General features: G+C 42.7%; 2 protein-coding genes across 2 annotated transcripts; both read right to left on the minus strand.

Annotated features, from left to right (window-relative positions):
* Positions 1-1,392: 1,392 nt before the first annotated feature.
* On the minus strand, positions 1,393-2,847 carry LOC139475570 (rhodopsin, GQ-coupled-like). The gene has a single exon (XM_071258761.1). The coding sequence runs from the start codon at positions 2,845-2,847 to the stop codon at positions 1,393-1,395; it is 1,455 nt and encodes a 484-aa protein (XP_071114862.1).
* A 2,242-nt stretch (positions 2,848-5,089) lies between these two features.
* On the minus strand, positions 5,090-14,884 carry LOC139473913 (hyaluronan mediated motility receptor-like). The gene is made up of 6 exons (XM_071256719.1): positions 14,569-14,884; positions 11,524-11,649; positions 9,557-9,651; positions 8,567-8,675; positions 7,822-7,910; positions 5,090-5,740 (listed from the first exon to the last, which is right to left on the minus strand). Exons 1-6 carry the CDS (start codon positions 14,882-14,884, stop codon positions 5,090-5,092), a joined length of 1,386 nt encoding a protein of 461 aa, XP_071112820.1.
* Between the last annotated feature and the right edge of the window lie 7,638 nt (positions 14,885-22,522).

A 22,522-nucleotide genomic window follows, 5' to 3' on the forward strand; every position in this document is an offset into this window, starting at 1 on the left:
GTAACGTTGCCTTGAACAGTATTTCAGCGCTACAGCTTCGAAGGAACGCCCCTGGTAACGTTGCCTTGAACAGTATTTCAGCGCTACAGCGTCGAAGGAACGCCCAAAGTAGCGTCGCCTTGAACAGTATTTTAGTGCTACAGCGTCGAAGGAACGCCCAAACTAACGTTGCCTTGAACAGTATTTCAGTGCTACAGCGTCGAAGGAACGCCCAAAGTAACGTTGCCTTGAACAGTATTTCAGCGTTACAGCGTCGAAGAAACGCCCAAAGTAACGTTGCCTTGAGCAGCATTTCAGTGCTACAGCGTCGAAGGAACGCTCAAAGTAACGTCGCCTTGAACAGTATTTTAACTGTACAGCGTCGAAGGAACGCCCAAAGTAACGTTGCCTTGAACAGTATTTCAGTGGTACAGCGTCGAAGGAACGCCCAAAGTAACGTTGCCTTGAACAGTATTTCAGCGCTACAGCGTCGAAGGAACGCCCAAAGTAACGTTGTCTTGAACAGTATTTCAGTGGTACAGCGTCGAAGGAACGCCCTGTTGCCTTGAACAGTATTTCGGCGCTACAGCGTCGAAGGAACGCTCAAAGTTGCGTTGCCTTGAACAGTATTTCAGCGCTATAGCGTCGAAGGAACACCCAAAGTAGCGTCGCCTTGAACAGTATTTCAGCGCTACAGCGTCGAAGGAACGCCCAAAGTAACGTTGCCTTGAACAGTATTTCAGCGCTACAGCGTCGAAGGAACGCCCAAAGTAACGTTGCCGTGAACAGTATTTCAGCGCTACAGCGTCGAAGGAAAGCCCAAAGTAATGTTGTCTAGAGCCGTATTTCAGCGTCGAAAGTCAGCCTACACTAACATCGACTTGAACAGTATTTCAGGGGTACGGTGTCGAAGAAAAGATTAAAGCCCAAAGTGACCGCCCTTTAAACAGTAATGCAGCGGCACAGTGTCGAAGGAAAGCCCACAGTAACTTCCCTTTAAACAGTAATGCAGCGGCACGGTGTCGAAGGAAAGCCCACAGTAACATCCCTTTAAACAGTAATGCAGCGGCACAGCGTCGAAGGAAAGCCCACAGTAACTTCCCTTTAAACAGTAATGCAGCGGCACAGCATCGAAGGATTGCCCACAGTAACTTCCCTTTAAACAGTAATGCAGCGGCACGGTGTCGAAGGAAAGCCCACAGTAACTTCCCTTTAAACAGTAATGCAGCGGCACGGTGTCGAAGGAGAGCCCACAGTAACTTCCCTTTAAACAGTAATGCAGCGGCACAGCGTCGAATGGTGGCCTTAAATCACACGCGCTGGAGACGATGACAATTTTGGATGGAATCACCGGTATGCAGCTGACAGGCCAATAATAATTATCGCCGTTTACCATGTTGCTCATCTTAAGGTTTAAGTACCTTTACTGGATGTTTCAGACACCGTCGACACCTGTGTTTGAGATTGACTCCCTGATGAGTTTCGCACATATTGCTGTCGTCTGCAGATCGTCGCCATGAAAGGAAGTCGTCTGAAGAAGGTTCGTCGGTAGGCCTTGCTCAATGCAATATAGAAGGCGAAGTCGGTGGACAGGCTGATCGTGATAAGTAAACCGTTTACATCTTTCATCAGCATGTTGACGTAATGTTCCTTTTTGTAGAGATTATAGTCAGCCACGAAGGTCTGGACCAATGAGTCTGTCGCCAGAGGGAGTGCCAGAACTGTGAAGAGGAATGTCGACGTCAGGATGGTGATTGTCGTCTGCCTCTCTCGCTTTGCCGCCTTCTCTGCGTCAACTGTCGTGTTCATCTTCTGTCTGTTCCTGCTGTGCATCCTGAGAACCAGGAGGACGCACAGGTTCATGATGAGTCCGCAGATGAGGACGATGTATGTGTAGAGGATTCTGTTGGCCATTCCAATACCAAGTAGGAGGTCCCTGTTATCAATGAACATCGCCGATGGCTTGATGGTATAGTCTGTCGAGTTGGGTTTGGGGACAACATTGTATTTAAAAGCTCCTGGTAAATGACATAGAAAACAAATCGCGGACATCGCTACTATGAAGATAAGAGGTGACTTCATTAAACGAAAGCTTCTTGACTTTAGCGGGAAGGCGACAGCAAGGAAACGTTCCAGGGAGACGAGAACAGTCAGACAGTACATGAGGACACGGAGACTTGCTAAGACGAAGTTAGAAACGTACATGGCGAATGTGAGATACAGCTGTTTCTTTACAGCGTCGACACCGTAAACAGCCTTGAGAGTCGATCTCAAAGTGGATAAACATGCAAAGAGGAGTTCGTCAGTGGCAAGAGCTATCAGGTAGGTGCTGGTGGGACTCCTCATGGCGGGGGCGGTGTACACCATTATGTTGAAGGTGTTGAGGAGAACTGCACTGGCCAGAAGTGGGTAATAGATATATCTGCATATTTTCTCCGCTATTATGTAATTGGCCTTGCTGAGAGAACCCAGAGTTATGACTGAAATCCGTTTAGGGTTCGTTGTTTTACAAATAGTTATGTTACCTTCTTCGCCCTCTTCTTTACACACCACAACGTTGCTCTCAATGGCGTCGGTGTTGTTGCTTGGGTCGTCTTTCGGATCGTCAACACAGGCATCAGAGGCATTATTCCCAGTTGGACTTCCACCAACGGTAAATTTCACTGGAGTAGAACCCGTACTGGCATTGTCCAGGCCAGCACCACTCCTCAAGTCTTGCCTTGTAGAACTTCCTTGGAAACGAGATGCTGTTGTCACATGCTGAACTCCAGGAGACGATGTTGTCTGTATGTGGCCATCCGTAGTCAGACCCACCACAGTCCCCAACATCACCACAACGACAACGATGGCCACCCTACGTTCAGCCATGGTGACGCTTGAACACAGTAAGTGACTCAGTCGTATGGCTGAGTAGCTTTATACCCTTCCCCAGAGACGCTTTATGGACGTAAGTGCAACATAACAATTAATTTGAAGTGCCAATCACACAATAACGTATAATTGAAAGGTACAGCGATAAGTCATATGCTTATCGCATTCACACATCGATGCCAGTCAAGGTCTGTTGCTGAGATGAAGAAAGCAAAGTGGAATTGCCATCTTAGCAATCAATATACAGCACCTTGTAGAGATACGGTTTGTCTAGGTTTGACGTTTTCCATTCATTTTTTTCTGGATGATAGATACAAGGCTAACACTGTTGAGAGGAAATGGGACAATGTAGAGGCAGTTTTGTTTGATGAATGTACTGCTGAACATTGGTGAAATAGGGTGTACTAATGGCACAAAAGATTACAAACAGTGATTGTCGTGGGATGAAGATTGATACAATTTGACCAGCAAAGTGTGGATAATAACTCTACGGTCTGATTAGCACTCATTTACAGCATTAACAACACACTCTGCACCGTACAGCTCTTTCTTCTATCGTTTGTTTTAGTGATGATCGACACTGCTGTAGACGCAGATATACACACACACAGACACAAGGAAGAGAATATATGGATGTCAACTTCTTTATTATGAGGAACACAACGTTTCGGAGTATCTGCCTGATGAAGGAGTAAGCATATCCTCCGAAGCGTTGTGTTCCTCATAATAAAGAAGTTGACATCCATATATTTTCTTCCTTATGTGTATCACTTCTAAAAGCCTTTCAATGATATTAAGTATATTCCTACATTGCTTCTTTTAATACCGTTACTAGAGCTACAGGGGACAAAAGTGATTTCCCGAATCATGGGTTGCTGAAGACGTATTCTACCCCGGATCTTCACGGTTCATCAACCACATCAATTGGTACAGTGTCTTGTACAGTGTACAACTTTTCGTTAAACAACTTCGTATCGTTAAGTATTTCCTCTGTTAAGTATAACAGTGCCATCTTTGTTTTCCAAATATTGTTTCAGAAAATACCTAGTCTAATTTTATAAAGTATTTGTATGGCTTTCTTCATGTTTAATCCGTTTAGCCTCCAGATCTTATCCACATACCGTACGTTCTGTGACTATGTTTCATGTCCAAGTTTTCTTCACATTTTATATTTCCTTTAAAATGTGTTTCTACCAATTTCATTGTCTTATTCAAACTTTTTTTCTGTTGTTTCTAATTCAGTTTCCCTTGTTTTCTTTTATTTTAAGAATGAATCATCTTCAATGATTGTGGTGTTGTGCAAATATGTATCATTGAACCGTATCTTCTGTGATTGCGTAGCTACGTGAATACGTAACATTGTTGCTAATCTTTAATGTTTGCTGTCTCTAAATAATCGATTTTGGACCAAACAATCCAGTGATTGTCATCATGAGTGACGCTTTAAGCAATTGCGATACGATTACATGCATCAAACAAGTTAGCGTTAGTCGCCTCTTACGACAACCAAGGGTTACTGAAGAACTCTAACACGGATCTTTACAGGGGGAACATGTGTTTGGAATTATCGGCGTCATCGTCTGTAGGGTGCAGAGTCAGTTTATCTTTGTCCAGATAATACGAGTAAGTGGACGCAGATGTTAATTATTTCCGCCCTGTTATTTACGTTTTTATTGCCAATTAAAGAAATCGTTTTGTTTAATGGCTGCTTTTGACAAGTAGAAACATCGAAGATGTGTTAGACTAACATTAAGTCCCAGAAATAAAGTTCTCTTATTTAAAAATATAGATCTACAAAATTACGAAATACAATCCAAATGGAGCCCAGAACAATGCTCAATTTCAGGCCAGAAGCTGAGACCACTTGCCAAATCATTCTAAACATTAATTGGATTCATATTTTAATCTTTGCCCAGGGACTAACCTCGACATAGATGTAGTTATATAACATAACAAATGCACGTGTGCACATTGTTGAGTAAATGACACATCTTGAGATCTGCTAGTCGTCTTGTACTGTATGTTCGTTACCAAACTGGATGTGTCGTTTTTCGATTGCAATATAACTAAAGTCAATCACAAATGAAAAGTGAACATAACTCTTTTAATGAATGCGACTTTGACAACGTACAATTCACAGATACTTTCCAAGATGAATGCCCAGCTACAATGTCCAGAGCCAATATCATGCCTCCACACTCATACTCACTGACAACAGTTCTACCTACTACAATACTCCCTATCGTCTAAACAGCCTCTGCAGCCTGCGCATGAATCTCGTGCGAGAAGTGTTGGTATTGACAGGTGCCCGGTTATCAATGTTATCTACAAGGGCCTGCCCCGCTCGACCATCGTTCACAAGCGCTGCGCAGAGCTGGAGCTCGGACTCTGTGAGAGGCTGAGCCGCTGGATTGTCGGTGGCCGGGGCAACTGTGGGTACATTCTGGGCATTCTCCTCGGTACCTGCGCCATCCTTGACCTGTAGATCTTCTTTACCGGCGGTGTTCCAGACTTTCTCTGCCAAGATCTCTAATGTTTTGTCATAATCTGTAAAATCCTTCTCAAACATCTGTGAGTGCCATCTTGTGGCTCGCCTTGCCTTCATATCAAGATACTCTACAACCCTCGTTTCATTCCCCCGACCATGATGCCGGATGAGGTAGTCCTTCACTGCCTCGATGCTGGTGATTGGAGCTTCGAACCACGTGATTGGAGGCTTCTGCAATGTTTGCGCATGTGCATTTTCGTCTGTGGACCAACCAGATTTCTGTCGCTCTTCCTTGAGAGCTGCGGCGAGTTCTTTGATCTTCATAGACAGCTCATAATTCTTCGAGTGATACAAAAGCATCTCCTTTGACTGTTCTTGAAGCTGACTCTTCAGCATGGAGCACTGTTGACAAAAGGATTCAATGAGTTACACATGTACACCGTATCTCATATTAAATATACATTTCCCTTTACACACGTCTGTTTTTAAATACAAGCTTAAGGAGGTAAAAAAAAACTGCTTCACTCAATGTCTCAGTCCGAAAGTGAGTGAATGTTGTTTTATGTCGCAATCACTAACATTTCAGCTGTATCGCCGCGGCCGTAAATAATCCAGAGGCTGATAGCACGAGCAACGACCCACTTTGTTTGGATACAATGACACGTTACAGCTATCCACTCCTTATTTCACTTAGATTTTACGACAAGCATTGGTATCTAGGAACCTGGTCTGCCCAGGATTGTCACAGGCGATGGAGTAGTAGTAGTAGTAGTAGTAGTAGTAGTAGTAGTAGTAGTAGTAAGGAGTAGTTGGGGCTGGGGCATATTCTACCCCGCAATCCATACGTGGCTCTACCTAGTGCAAAGACAAAACAACAGAAATCAACTTATACCCACAGCTAAGCACTTAACCTGCCCTCAAATGTTCAGAGGTACATACATTGACCTTCATCGGGTTCTCTGCAAGAGTTCTTTCCCCTGGTTTTGTGGATAGAGCACTGGCTTGATGTCCTGGACGCGTCATACCAAAAGACGTTAAAAGATGGTACTTGTCGTTACCCTGTCTGACGTTGGACATTATGGGTATAAAACAAGGACTGATTGGCTCGGAGTCAGTATACTGTGTCTAAGTGGGGTATTCATGTTAATTTTCTACATGGTATCTCAGTGGGCTTGCACTATAAAACCGCCGTCATCCGGACTAGTACAAGCAGAGACACTAATACATGCATGCACATCTCTATATCAGTTCAATAACCTTGAACAGGACATTAGATTTCACCTCACCTCACCTCACCTCACCTCACCTCACCTCACCTCCGCATCAAGGGGTTAAATCAAGGACTGGTCGGCTCGGAATCAGTATACTGTGTCTACGTGGGGTATTCATGTTAAACTGCTGCATGGCATTTCAGTGGGCTAGCACTATAAAACCGGCATTACTCCGGACTAGTACAAGCAGAGACACTTACACGTACATGTACATCACATTTGATTGAACTAATCTTGATCGCGACGTTAAACCCCATTTCACCTCGCCTTACCCATCTCCCAAGAACAAAACGCGTGCCAATGTGGACGCCGCCGTTGGTGGTTAAAAGTCACGAGGGTTCATCGTGTGCATCCTACTGATGACATGCATATAGGGGCGTGTCAGAACCTCGTTATCGGCATTTTCTCTACAAAATGATCATGATGTCATTGAAGAGTATTATTCAGAATAAATGAGCTTGCCCAAGCAAAACGCCTTAATTGATGTGATAAGAATGTGGAATTTAAGACAAACATGCAATCTCTTTAATATCGAGCTGTTTTCTGTATGATTGTAAGGCCCGACCATTTGATTTTCTGGGTGGAGCTCGGATCTTATTCTTTCGGAATAATCTGTTACCGAAACTGCCATCTTCTCAAGGCAAAGGAGTTAACTGACTGCAGCCGAACTAGGTTGGAATTTCTAGGCTCGATCGAAACGCCACCAGTGGCTATAACGAGTTATATCCCGTCTATGTCCTTTCTTGACCAATCGGATTCCACCTCTCAGATCACTTGCATTTGTTTCAAATAAAATGGTGTCGCCCTGTGAAGACGATCTGATCGATAATCAAGATCTATTTGACAATGTAATAAAAAGAGTCTTAAGTGCATCAAATCACGTGAGCATCTAGATAAAAACCGTGAAAAGATTTTGAAAATATCTGTTGACATCGAGTTGGCGGTACACATGTGTTGCAAATCCTGTAATCGACCGAACTCTGCACGGGAGTTTACGAACCGGATGTCGATTTCGTTACGCGATTTTGATTGGACTATGCACAGAGTCGTTAGTCAAGCCTAAATATAACTCCATAATTGCAGCCTATTTCGGCAAGGGTGGGAACTGGACTTTTATAGTCAGTTGACGCCCGTGCCTCGGGAAGATGGAAAATGGAACTGGATTATTGTGTTCCTGTTAGAGGCAAGTAGGGCGCTGCTGGCTACTGTTACCTTGCTGGTGAGATCCTCCGTCTCTGCTACTAGTTGCTCATACTCCTCATCACTGGGCAGCAGTTGCTGGACGGCACTCGACATTGCGTCTGTTCAAACATCACATTTTAACTTACTTTACACATGAATGTCGAATGGCTGAGACCTATTATTTTCAATGTACCCGCTATCATGTAAGGTACACTTCTAATGATCCTCGCTCGAACTGCCGAGCTCGAACTGTATTGGCATTACCTTTGGAACATATACCAACCGCAATTTTGTGTCTCGAATTAAATATGTGTAGCTCCATTCTCCCGATATTTACGATATTTTCCGAATGAGATAAATCGAGGGGAATAACTAAAGGTTTGTTTTCTGTCGTCGGCTATATAAATACTTAACTGGGATATTCTTACCGATTTCTAGCGATTCATATTTGAGGCTGCCAACCTCCTTTTGGTACGCGGGATTAGAGGGTATTAGGGACTCAGCAATGCGGCACGAAGGACGCAAATACAATTATCGTACTTAGTGCGCAGATTCAACATTTAAAAAATATTTATGGTGTTCTTAAAAGTTCTCATTGAACTATGATTATTTCAGTAATTTAACTTCAAATTTCACCATTTTCTCAATGCTTTTGAGATTTGAGTTACGTAGTGTTCGGGATCCAGGGTGAGTTAGGAGACTCAGAGTGACAAATTAGATGGTGTTCGGGATTCAAGGGGGATGGGGGTGGCACCCTCATATGTTGGTGGCTCACCTGGCTTGAAGGACATCATTGTGTTCCTGGTGACATACGCTTCTTTGATGGCCGCCTTCAGACTCAGAATCTCTTCTTCCTGTTCTTCCTCGAATCTGCCCCGGACTTTCTGTGATATACATGAAGTTTGCTGCTTGTTTGTTTGTCTGTTGTCCAACGCCTCACTCAGCAATATTCCAGCTATAGAACGGGGCTCTGGACCAGACAATCCAGTGATTGATATCATGGGCATCGATCCACGCACTTGGGATACGATCGCATTCATTAACCAAGTCAACGAGCCTGACCACCCGATCCCGTTAGACGCCTCTTACGTCAAGCATAGTTGCCTTTTACAGCATGTTTCTACATATATATATATATAGGGCATATCATTTATGGAAAACATTTCAAACATTTGTGAAGTGGTAGGGTGGCCATGTGTTTCATGCGCAGTTCACACCGATATACACAGGTTCTAATGGGAAGGATACAATAAGTATAAGGAACCCCCAGATTCACGTGATGCTTAATTACCACAGGCTGAACCCGAAATAGCATCCTATCAAGTATCTCAACAATCCGAATACCTCGATATAGCGGATGCTGTCGTCATTGTCTTCAATCTGATATTTGATGTTTTTCTTTCAAATATCTATTTTTAGAAAAATGAGTTTTTGCTAAAAATAAGACGTTATTCTATGAAGAACCTGAGCAATCCGAATACCTCGATATAGCGGATGCTGTCATCAGTGTCTTCAATCTGATAGTTGGTGGTTTTGTTATACTTTTAATTATTTTTTTTTCAGGAAAAAGGGAATTTGGCTCAGACGCTACTCTATGAAGTACCTCAACAATCCGAATACTTCGATATAGTGGATGCTGTCGTCAGTGTCTTCAGTCTGATATTTGATGTTTTTTTTCTTTTTCCTTTAAAAATCCATTTTCAGAAACCTAAGTTTGGCTAAAGATAAGACGCTATTCTATGGAGAACCTGATCAATTCGAATACCTCGATATAGCGGACGCTTTCATCAGCGTCCTCCAGCTGAATTTTGACGCTCTTGAGTTCCACAAGGATGTCCCTCAGACGAGAATGCAAAGTTCCTGCAAGAAACACACTTTTACTTGACAGGGGATGTGTGGCCATGACAAAACTGTTATACGTGTAATCTAGAGGAACTTAACAGGCTGATTAGGCCTTACGACACATATTGATAACAAAACGTTATTCCCATGAAGAACACCGATTAATAGATAACCAGGAGAAAGCAGTGTTTTATTGAAATCAGTGGCCCATCCTAGTGACTCACCAGCCTTAATTACACTGATGGACCAAGAGAATGCTTCGCTCGTTATGTCCCGTCCGTTTCAGTAAGTGTATGTTAGGCATCGACTGGGGTAGGGGTGGGGCTTTGGGGTGTGTAGGGGGTGGGAGAGGGGAGAGGGGGGAAGGGTGTGTGTGTGTGTGTGTGTGTGGGGGGGGGGGGGGGGGGGGGCTTAAGGGGATCCTTCCTTCACACGGCTTTACCAGAACGTGCCAAGGACTGGTAACGTGTCGTCAATGCTACCAATCAGCTAATATTTGCTAGTATATTATTAATGTGCTTAAATACTTACTGACGTGACCTTCTGATAGCTATTCTTCTCCTGAGTTGGGGACAGTCTACCTTGCGATACAAAAGCTCCTACGTGCTTACTCCTAAATTTAATGCCTCTCTAAGTCATCAAGATTGTTTCTGAGCGGAACTTTAACCTTATGCTTAGACAGCGTGCTAAACAAGCACCGGGGCTGCGGACAGCCTACCTCTCCCCTGTATGTCTAAACATGCCCCGGTGGTGAGGACAGCCAACCTCTCTCCTTTATGTCTAAACATGCCCCAGGGGTGAGGACAGCCTACCTCTCTCCCGTATGTCTAAACATGCCCCGGTGGTGAGGACAGCCTACCTTTCTCCTGTATGTCTAAACATGCCCCAGGGGTAAGGACAAACTACCTCCCTCCTGTATGTCTAAACATGCCCCGGTGGTGAGGACAGCCTACCTTTCTCCTGTATGTCTAAACATGCCCCAGGGGTAAGGACAAACTACCTCCCTCCTGTATGTCTAAACATGACCCGGTGGTGAGGACAGCCTACCTTTCTCCCGTATGTCTAAACATGCCCCGGTGGTGAGGACAGCCTACCTTTCTCCTGTATGTCTAAACATGCCCCGGTGGTGAGGACAGCCTACCTCTCTCCTGTATGTCTAAACATGACCCGGTGGTGAGGACAGCCTACCTTTCTCCTGTATGTCTAAACGTGCCCCGGTGGTGAGGACAGCCTACCTCTCTCCTGTATGTCTAAACATGCCCCTTTGGTGAGAACAGCCTATCTCTCCTGTATGTCTAAACGTGCCCCGGTGGTGAGGACAGCCTACCTCTCTCCTGTATGTCTAAACATGCCCCTTTGGTGAGAACAGCCTATCTCTCCTGTATGTCTAAACGTGCCCCGGTGATGAGGACAGCCTACCTTTCTCCTGTATGTCTAAACGTGCCCCGGTGATGAGGACAGCCTACCTCTCTCCTGTATGTCTAAACATGCCCCGGTGGTGAGGACAGCCTACCTTTCTCCTGTATGTCTAAACATGCCCCGGTGGTGAGGACAGCTTACCTTTCTCCTGTATGTCTAAACGTGCCCCGGTGGTGAGGACAGCCTACCTTTCTCCTGTATGTCTAAACATGCCCCGGTGGTGAGGACAGCCTACCTTTCTCCTGTATGTCTAAACATGCCCCGGTGGTGAGGACAGCCTACCTTTCTCCTGTATGTCTAAACGTGCCCCGGTGATGAGGACAGCCTACCTCTCTCCTGTATGTCTAAACGTGCCCCGGGGGTGAGGACAGCCTACCTTTCTCCTGTATGTCTAAACGTGCCCCGGTGGTTGAGGACAGCTTACCCCTCTCCTGTATGATTAAACATGCCCCGGGGCCGAGGACAGCTTACCTCGCGCTTGCTTTAAGTCTTCAATCTGCTCAGTGTTTCCAGCAACCCTCCTGTCCATCTCGACTGTGTGGTAGGCATTCCATTCCGCCTTTTTGGCGTAGCTCCCAAGACGACTGCTGCTGAACTCTGCCACGAGTGGAATCAGTTTTATCTCGATTACTTCCAAACTTTTTCACAATATTTACCGTGGGCTAAATTATGCAGAATAGTTCACAAACATGCAGGGGAATATACTGAATGAGTGCGCTGTCAAAATGTGTTCAGATCCTAGACACAAACCTACACACGTTCATTGTCTCCTAATTATGATGGTCTATCGTAGTAATCAGATATACTTTCATTGTCTTCACTAAAATTCCCTGTATAAGAGAAAAAATATTAGTCATGCAGCAACAAGACATTCATGAACACAACTCTTTTAAAACCTCGGCGGGATACGAATCTACAACCCCTTGACTTGTAGTCCTTCACGCTACCACCTGTGCTACGGAAACAAAATATCAATTTTCTAGTCTCCATTAACTAAGCTTGGTCCATTGTACATATTTATGTAAATATTGTACACGGTTCGTTATAAGCCCTGGAAGTATTTGCGTTATGCAAGTGCCCGTGAATCTTATTTGCATATCTTTTATTATACATAAGACATTTTATCCACATTTAACTTAATTCCCAATGATATGCACACTATTTAAACATGCTTAGAGTATTAGGATGATACATAATTATATGCATTTTGTCGTAAACATGTTTAAATTCTTAACGCGTAAATTCTGAACATGTTTAAACGATGTTTAAATTCTAGACATGATAAAACACTAAACATGTTTTAATTCTGAACATGTTTAGTATTTCAAGATGTTAAAATTGTAAACGAGTTTAGATTATGGCGATGTTGTGTTTAGATGGTGTTTGGGCTGAGACGATTGCTCATTTCATATGTTTAGAGCCTAAATGTGATCAGATAGAACACACTAAATGTGTGTTCCGTTTGGAATTTAAACACAATATCACGGCGGGGGACACCAGAAATGGGCTTCACACATTGTACTCATGTCGGGAATCGACCCCGGGTCTTCGGCGTGACGAGCGAACGCTTTAACCACTAGGCTAGCCTACCGCCCCTATTAAGATCGAAACTTGTCTTGTATGTGTTAACATTCTAAACACATGTATTACAATGTGTGATCTGTACATGTGCGACTTTGAACAGTAATTCAGGATGTGATGATGCGCCAGATTAATGGATGGGGGGAGTAAAGCGACGCAGCTTGTGAACGTTAACAACCTTTAGATTCAAGATTACATTATTTCTCCAATAACAGTCATCAGTTGTACAAGAGCACAAACAGAACTGGTAACAAGCATATAGAATGTGATTCAAGACGACCAGGCAGATATATATACGTTTTAGTCTATATGTGTACACGTATTTTAGCTTAATATGTTAGAAAGTTACCAAGTTGCTTTCTTGTGCAGATCTTATTTATTCGGCCCGTTTTGACACTATTCTAGCAATATATGTTCATATGTATATTCAATCAGTTAATCTAAATGTTCGACATAGATCAGCAATGGCTTGTGAATTACACATGGAGATAAATAAAATAGGTCAGCAATGGCTGGTGGGTTCAACTAGGACACGGAGTTGCTGTGGTTTAAGGCTCAGACATGTAGAATAGGAAGGCCTAGGCAGAGTTATTTGGTAAAATACATAAATAATCGAAATGTAGCATCCATTTATAATATTGATTATATATATTTATATATGTTTGTAATAAAACCGATGACGCTAAATACAACCTAGACTGACGTACGGCGCGAACTGAGAATTGAATGGAGGTGATGATTGTATCAAATATATGGTCTAGGATCTGTTACAACGACTAAATACAACTGTAATACGTCGGTTTTGTAAAACTAGTGGCGCTTTAGTGCCCACTCTACTCCTGAGAGAGCCGTCCTCTTTCCAAATGTGGTGTGGACTGATATACATACCAAGTAAGCCAGACGGCGTCCACACACCAAGCTGTGAACATTGTCGTGAATGTACTTGGGATATCTTAACCTTTGCTATTCGTGTTGCTATTGGTATTTGTATATTTTGAAAAGAAGTTACAATGCATAAAAAAGTGTCATGCATGTATAGTCCCATATTTATTATATTTATTGATGCATTCTGTGTGAGTTTCCTGATTGTTTCAAGACGTAGATGAGAACTTGAACGCTTGTAGTCATGCACCTTTAGCCTAATGTTTTTTACTCAATACTAAATATCGAGCTGTAATATCAGACACAAATATGAGCTAATTTTACGTAATTATGTTTCGATTAATAGGCAGCGTAATGAGAATGTGTCTTAATATCATATCGGGCAATGGAACTTTGTCCGTTCTGTCCAGTGAGCGCTCTGATCGTGCTGTCACCCACCCCTATGGATCGCATCTGTGGTTCAACGCAATCAAATCGAAAGAGGTGTATCCAGGGATAGGCGTAATTATTACTGTCTGTCATTTATCAAAAGGGCCTGGCGAAACTCTGACAAACAAAGCAATTACTGTCAAATGATCAATAATTAATTAATCGCAGTGGTATACAATTAACAATTTCAAATAGAACTCATAACGTGTCATTCATCACTACGATCACAACACTATTAATCAATACGTGATGACATTTTCCGATGCAAGTATACGACAAGGTTCAGCTACAGCTCGACGTAATATATCAGAAACTGAAATGTGCATGGACCATATACTGTATAATCTAATGTAAAATTGTAACAAATGAGCAACACCTTCTCAGTTAAGTACAAATTGTAGTACTTTTGGGGGGTTGGGTCCCATCCGAGATTCGACCCCACACTCCCAGAGGAGGCACCTATAGTCGCCAGCACACAAAGTCAGCGTCAGCGATCTAACCAACTCAGCCACCTAGTCTTCTACAAAATGAAAGTCCGACAACTGGTAGTCTAGATCACAATTTTTGTGTACCCCTCCGACAAGTGTAAATTACTTTAAGTAAAATTGTTGGGTGCTGTCTCACCAGTGATTTCACGCAGCTCATCACAAAGCTTCCTCTTCTTCGCCACGGCTGCCTTTTGACTCTGAAGCGTGTCATTCAGCTGCTCTACGCGCCTCGTTGTTATCATTATCTTGTCCACCATATCCGCCGCCAGCTGCTCGGACTTGGTCAACTTGTCCCAGCACTGATGCACCTTGTCCCGACTCTGCCGGAATATCTGAGTAGTCTCCGCCATAGCCTGGGCTATGAGCTTCACGTTTTGCAGGGCAGCCGGTGACGGTGACACCGCTCTACCGAAGGCCTGCACGCCGACCGAAACCCCTGCTTGCAACGCCATGGCGAGAAAACAAAGGGGAGACTACAGGAAGTGGAATGGGGTAAGAAGATTATCGTCCAGACTTCAGCTCATATGCAGCTCTTGACGTTGTCTGTAATTGTGTCCTTGGCGTTGTTAGGATGTGACGTCATAGACACGATCACGTGACGGCTATAGAGCGTACAAGTTTCCCAGTGGGCTATGACGTAATTAGCTGTGCGAATTCCTGTCTTTGGTACGAATAATGACTCTTGCTCTGTTGTCATGGAACACGTCCCCTTTAGTTTCACCAAAGTAATAATGTCTTTGACTTATGCCACTGTGGTAAACAGTAATGTATCAGCGCGTTATGCCGTCAAAAGGACACATTTTACACAATTTCCGTTCTCACGTAAGTTAAACGTTCACTTAAGCCCTTATGAGCCAAATGTGAACACTGTTCAATTATTTATTTTAAATGTATGTACACTCAAATAAAAGTCTAAAATAAATAGAACCACTTCTAACCCCAAACCCTTTATAATCCAGAATCCCCTCTAATCCAGAACCCTTAATAACAAAAATCATCTAACCAAGAACCCTCTCTAATCCAGAACCCCCTCTAATCCAGAAGTCTTTCTAACCCAGAGCCATCTCTAAAATGGGTTTCAATCCCGACAGAAAAATCCTATATTGAAACATCCCATGGAATCTCTCTACTACGATCAGGACCGCTAAACGACATGGGCAACATCCACTGGCCGGCTCTCGGTCGAAACTTGTTTGGCGATAAAATACTCGGTTAAACCATTCTTTGTTAACATAATGTGGGTGAACACACGTGCAAAACATAAAAACTACAATTTTGTTACAAAAATGTCCTACTGTAATTGTAGATAAATTCAACTATTGTTGTATTACACCAAATGCAAACATCAATGCAGCTGTTATACTCTCAGCTGTGAGAGGTTCTTCAGCCTTATACATTGTTCTGTGAAAAAAGTCTAGTAATAAACTTGATGCTAAACATCAGTGACTTCTCAGTAAGCTAACGGGAAAAAGTAACTGTGCTTCATATACAATTCAATATAAATAAGTTTATTCTGAAATTAAATGGGGCGGTCGGGTAGCCTCGTGGTTAAAGCGTTCGCTCGTCACGCCAAAGACCCGGGTTTGAATCCCGACATGGGTACAATGTGTGAAGCCTATTTCTGTTGTCCCCCGCCGTGATATTACTGGAATATTGCTAACAAGCGGCGTAAAACCAAACTTACTCACTCACTGAAATTAAATAAAGCATCTTTCAATACATTTTCATTGAGACATCTCGACTTGAAGGTCGTGATTCACAATTTGCACGTGCATGTTAATGCACGGCGCACAATGTGGATGTTTGCGCGATTGTTGAGAGCATAATACTCATACACGTGTGTTTTTATTTGTGAACAGCACACAATGATTGTTGATGTAACAGGTGCTCATAAAAAATATACTTTTGTTTTGGCACAAGTAACGTTCACAATGTTGATAATCAACGTCAACGCGCCGTGGGTATGCTGCAAACTGGAATGGCGCAAAACGAAGTTCCGAGACATTTTGATGTTTATCGAAACACAACATTCTACAGCAGGACAACACTCTTGACTTGCCGTGGGCCGGCCGTCCACGTGTGATGTCACGTCAACAAGACAACCATATTGGTGCATCTGTAGCGTAACAAAACGGAGTACTTTTAGGAGTAAATTTTAATGTAAATTTCAAAAACGGAGAAGCGTGTAATATTTAATTTCTGGTGGTTTGAAATTAAAAGTCGTTTGAAATTATCTGCCCTTGGATGAAGGTCGGACAAAAAAAATGGCTACGACGGCTGTGTTTAGATATATGTGGTCAATTCTAGAATTATGACAAAAGTTAAGTCCAACAACCCAACATATGATGGGCATGGCTTCTTCCAATCTGAAATTGGAGCCACTCTTTGGATTACCCACGGAGGACGCCCGTATTTGGTTAGAACGATTTAGGCCTAGTCTGTCGTGCAGATTTGGTACACTTCTGGGCAGGACTTTCTGAAAACAGACTCTCAATACATTAACTGTCAAACCAACCTCTATGGCTTTTCGAACAACAGCTGTGGGACAGGATAATGTCAGAATTTGAAAACCTGGAAACGTATATCACAGACATTGAACTTAAATGTGCCCGTTTAAATAAAACAGACAGTGAAAAACTATCAGCTATTTATTCGTGGAGTTTACGCCATCTATACGAGTACCGGTAATACAACATAGACTAGTTTAATTCCAAGACGTGGCAGAGGTCGCGAGAGTAGTGAATGAGTCAACTCTGGGGCGTGCGTGTACCAGAGGTTATACTCTGCGAATCATTTCACACCTCCACCAACTTGTTGATATCCCTATCAGTATTAGATTGACCCGAACTTGTGCTTTAGTTGACACTGTAGCCGACTTTTGTGTTTTAAATGAATCAACTGACCAAAAGCTTGGCGTCACCGTAGTTAAAAGCCAAAACGCCAACATACACATTAACTGCCAATAATGTTAAAGCCCCAATCACTGGAACACCTCATCTTCATTTCACAATTGCAAATTCTCAGATTAAAGTGTTGTTTCATGTAGTGCCAAATGTGCAACCAAATATAATCTTGGGCTGTGAGTGAGTTTGGTTTAACGCCGCTTTTAACAGTATTCCAGTTATATCACGGCGTGTCAGCTTAATGTGGGAGGAAAGCCCGAAGTGATGCAGGTCTAAGACGTTTACCACTTCGGTGAAACCCACGAGCACGGGTATGGTGCTGACAAACCTAGAAACATAATCGGGGCGAACCGGGATTCGAACCCACAATCATAGGTTTCTGGTGTGCCCAAGGGACGCAACTCTGCACAGCGAATCGCGGCGCCTTAGACGACTGTGCCACCCGTGCCCCCCTCTTGGGCTGTGACTTTCTTGAACAACACAATGTTATAATTACAAACTTTGGAATATAAACTCTCTCATTGGATCCTCACCGTCCCTTGGTTACCACAGAAGAATGTATTGTTCCTGCAAAGAGACAAGTTGTTAAAGCGGCATGTATTAAAGTTGCTATACTTTCAAATGGTGTTGATGGATTAGTGACCGGTTCAGATGTACTAAACGCAACTGGATTACTTAAAGGTAAATCTTTGTCCCGTGTTCATGATGGTACTGTGTTCCAATCTGTCTGTTACTTCACTGATGAAATGATAACAGTTACGAAAAGATCTCTTATTGGAAAGTTTGTGTGCCTGTCAGCAAAGGATTCTATATCGGATATTCCGCAGTCTTCACCTGTTGTTGAACAGGATTTCACTGACTCTTTCGGCGTTTGGATGATCTTCAACATCCACGGATAAACCATGCGTCCTGCCCTTACCCAGTTAGGACCAACATTTCGAATACTTTCTCCCAGGATCAGTCGGAGCAGATTCAAGAGTAACTGGATGAATATACATCCTTGTTTGTTGAGAAGGACACCAATTTGGGTCATTTTCACATACTTGAACATGTCTTATTAATGTACTTAACGAACTCGTCACGATATGGCTGAAATGCTGCCGATGTGACGTTAAATCTTAACTCACTCACTCACTCACATACTTGAACACCACATTGATATTAGTCTAGGTCAACAACCAATTTATCAGAGAGCTTTTTAAACTTGGACAGAAACAGAAAAATGTTCTGATGGATGTGGTACGTGATATACTCGATCAAGATATTATTATTGAAGAGCCTACAAGCCCTTGGGCAGCACCATGCTTACTAATTGCTAAACGTGAAAAAAATCCTGTTGCTTTGTGTGCGAGTTCCGCCTGAACGAATGTGTGCTTGTGGATGCTCACCCTCAACCTTCTCTTTCTTTCTTTGTTAGTTTTTTAACGCCGCTTTTATGCAAGCATGGGTTCCTGAAAACCTATTCTACCCCGGATCTTCATGGGTCTCACCCTCTACCTTCTACGGAGGATGCGCTTGAGAGTCTGGGAACTGAGAATCCAGTTATTTCACGACCTTGACTTACAAAGTGGGTTTTACCAAGTATATATTGATCTAGAGTCTCGACCATACACGTCATGGAGATGTCATAGAGGTCTGTACCAATTTCGAAGGCTACCCGTGGGATTAAAGAACCCGTGAAGATCCGGGGTAGAATAGGTCTTCAGCAACCCATGCTTGTCGTAAGAGGTGACTAACGGGATCGAATGGTCACGCTCGCTGACTTGGTGATCGATGCTCATGATATTAATCACTGGATTGTCTGGTCCAGATTCGATTATTTACAGACCGCTGTCATATAGCTGGAACATTGCTGAGAGCGGCGTAAAACAAACCAACCAAATGGAATAGGACAAGATAACGCCTACGACTGGACTACAGTATGCTTGGCTGGATCCTGAGTGTTTCATACGCGCATTAGGGCAACACCTGCCGAGTAATTCTACCACCTTGTGGCATCAGAGCTAGCTCCACTCACCGGCGCTTGTTCTTTATAAATATATCAAGACTTATTTGATTTTGAACAATGTACTTGTAAAATAGTGAACTATAAACATAAACATAAGGTGTAATCACATAATATATTAAGATTATCTTCCTATTGCATTCCTATTAAAACTGGTGAGCATCATGGTAGTAACAGAATACCGAGAAATGAAAGGTTTTGTAATAAAGGTAGTAATAATGAATTTGAAGATGAATTTCGTTTTTGTTAATATTTGTCCATTTTATTCATCTCTGAGAGTATAATACATTAAGAAATACTATGTTAACCTGTCACAGTACATATTTATCCAGTTATCGTCCATTGAAAACAGTGTCATTTCAAGAAAGGTTGGAAAATATGTTATTGTAGACTTTAAGGTGCGAAAAACAGCTATCGGCACGCCGTATCTAGCCCATAGATGTCGACCAGCAATGGGAGGAGTCCATATTGGAACTAGGATATTCACATGACTGTCACGTGACGTCAAGACCTTCCAGCATGTTGAATACGATAATGAGTACATGGAGGTTATTACGCGAGTGTGTTTGGGGTTGGTAAATATCCCGCATTAGGAATAGACATTGTATTTAGCGAGCCTTGGCGAGCTAAATACATTGTGTTTACTCCTGATACAGGATATTTACCATTCCCAAACACACAAGCGTGATAACCTCTTTATCATATAATGTCATTCTTTAATTCTGTGCTTCAAAATCGCTTTACCTCTCTCATAGACATTACCGAAACATTGCGAGTTTTCCTGGAATGCGCGCATTAATATTTATTACGTCACAGGGTAAGTGATGTGTCAGTCGGACAGTGACAGTAGCCAATATAGTTCCAACTGAAATCTGTTTCTTATACAGTGGCGAAGCAACATATATACGCAAAACAACAATTGTTTTAATTGCCTTTCGCGGCAATCCATCGGTCTGTCCGCTAGAGTAACTGCCCTTTGTCAAAGGGAAGCTACTCTAAACCTAGTCTACGAGATGTCACGGCCATAGTCAGACGTTCTTGACAGTCGGTCTGTCCTGTCATAACGTTAAGCAGTGTAGTCAGATGTACACACAGCGACAAAACGAAACAAGGTAACAATTCAAACATATTTCGGCCAAATCCAACTATTTTATTTTGTGGAGAAGGCTTCAAGCCGCAGAGGTTTACAAGCACAGACATGGCTACTGATCCCGCTTGGCTTGGCCTCGTGCCCTCGCAAAATTGTTTCTCCAAGGTTGCAAAAACTTATAATGCCTTCGATACGTCACAGTTAGACACTGATTTTCAGTATATTAGGCTGTTCTTTTGATAATGATAGCAATTATCTCTGTAGTTTATCCAGATTCCCGATGGTTAATTCTGACTCGATCGCCGAATGACAAGGGCGACGTCATGTTTGTTCATAAACAGTGAAAGTAGTCCCTACTTGACCTTTGATATTTGCATCTCTATCCGCATATGACCCCAACGGATATCGTTTTTATCCGTTGGCTTTATCCTGCCGCGAAACCTACCCATTATATGATAAATGAAACTATGTACCCACTTCTTGTTAGGTACACGATAAACAGGCTTTTTAAACCGTTGCCATAGTTTGGCGGTACGACACATGTAAATCATATGCTGCCACTACTCCAGTGTCGCCCGAGGTGTGCTGTAGGTGACGGGAAAAGCCCAGTTAATCAGAGTGTCGGTTGTCGTACAGATCGCCACCAGTCAGGTGACAAAGAGCATACGGGTGTGTAAAAACAACAAAAACGAATATCACCGATATGATGATATTTATTTACATGTCATGTATGTCTATACAACACGTACTCACACAAGGACAGTCATTACTATATACACATGCAGCTCAATGCTATACACGCACGTTCAGTCCTTCAATCATCAACACTATCACAAGGCAATGATATTTTACACACACACACACACACACACACACACACACAGCCAGTTATGTTGTTCCTGAAGACTGTCAGATATAGTCATGTTGTAGCTACAGACTGCCACAGTGAAGAATTGGCGTTCATTTTGTGTGAGTTCATTGGCGTATGAACCTTCATAGTGTGAGGGCCAAACTATATGAAGGTCGGATCTTGCGACGACGTTCATACAGTGTTTGGCCCTCACTCACACAAAGCGAAAGTCAATTCTTATAATTTTTATGTCACTATTTTAATCCTCGAAGGACCTAGATCTCTATACACAATTCTATTTAGTACGCGTGACTTCTTGTTTACACTGACAGCCATACAACCACCACCTGTATCGCGGAATGATGTAGTTCCCCAAAGGGAGAGGTGGCATGTATGTATGCTCACAGTGACATCTTATATAGTTTTTTTACAGTACATATGTTCAAATAATATCAATATTAGATGAGAAAGGTCTGTTAAGAAATGCCTCAATAAATCAGTCACAGTGACGGTGCGTCGTAATACATTACATCAAGTACAAGATTTCAAAATAGCCGACACGATAAACGTTACGAAGAGATTTCCGAAGTTGTTGATGAATCTGTAGCGTTTACAAGTGTTAGTCATCCTTGATCAAAGGCTGATCATTGAAAGGGGGTTGGAAAGATAGTTAAATAGGAACAAGCTCCGACGTTCATACAGTTTGGTTCTCACTCTATGAAGGTTTATACGCCAATGAACTCACACAAAGTGAATGTCAATTCTCAAATGAACTTCACATTCGCAGTCATTTGACCGATCTCTCGTACAATGGAAATAAGCCGTATATCGTGGAAACTTCAAATTACAAAATTATATAGTTATGTTGTTACAGTAGACTGCCACATACAGTTATGCTGTTACTGTAGACTGCCACATATAGTTATGTTGATGCTGCAGGCTGCCACATGTAGTCATGTTGATGCTGCAGACTGCCACATACAGTTACGTTGTTACAGTAGACTGCCACATATAGTTACGTTGTTACAGTAGACTGCCACATATTGTTATGCTGTTACTGTAGACTGCCACATATAGTTGTGTTGATACTGCAGGCTGCCACATATTGTTACGTTGTTACAGTAGACTGCCACATATAGTTACGTTGTTACAGTAGACTGCCACATATAATTATATTGTTACAGTAGACTGCCACATATTGTTATGCTGTTACTGCAGACTGACACATATAGTTATGTTGTT

Source organism: Haliotis cracherodii, unplaced genomic scaffold, assembly GCF_022045235.1.
Source record: "Haliotis cracherodii isolate W230 unplaced genomic scaffold, xgHalCrac1.p SCAF_3, whole genome shotgun sequence".
Classification (NCBI taxonomy): domain Eukaryota; kingdom Metazoa; phylum Mollusca; class Gastropoda; order Lepetellida; family Haliotidae; genus Haliotis; species Haliotis cracherodii.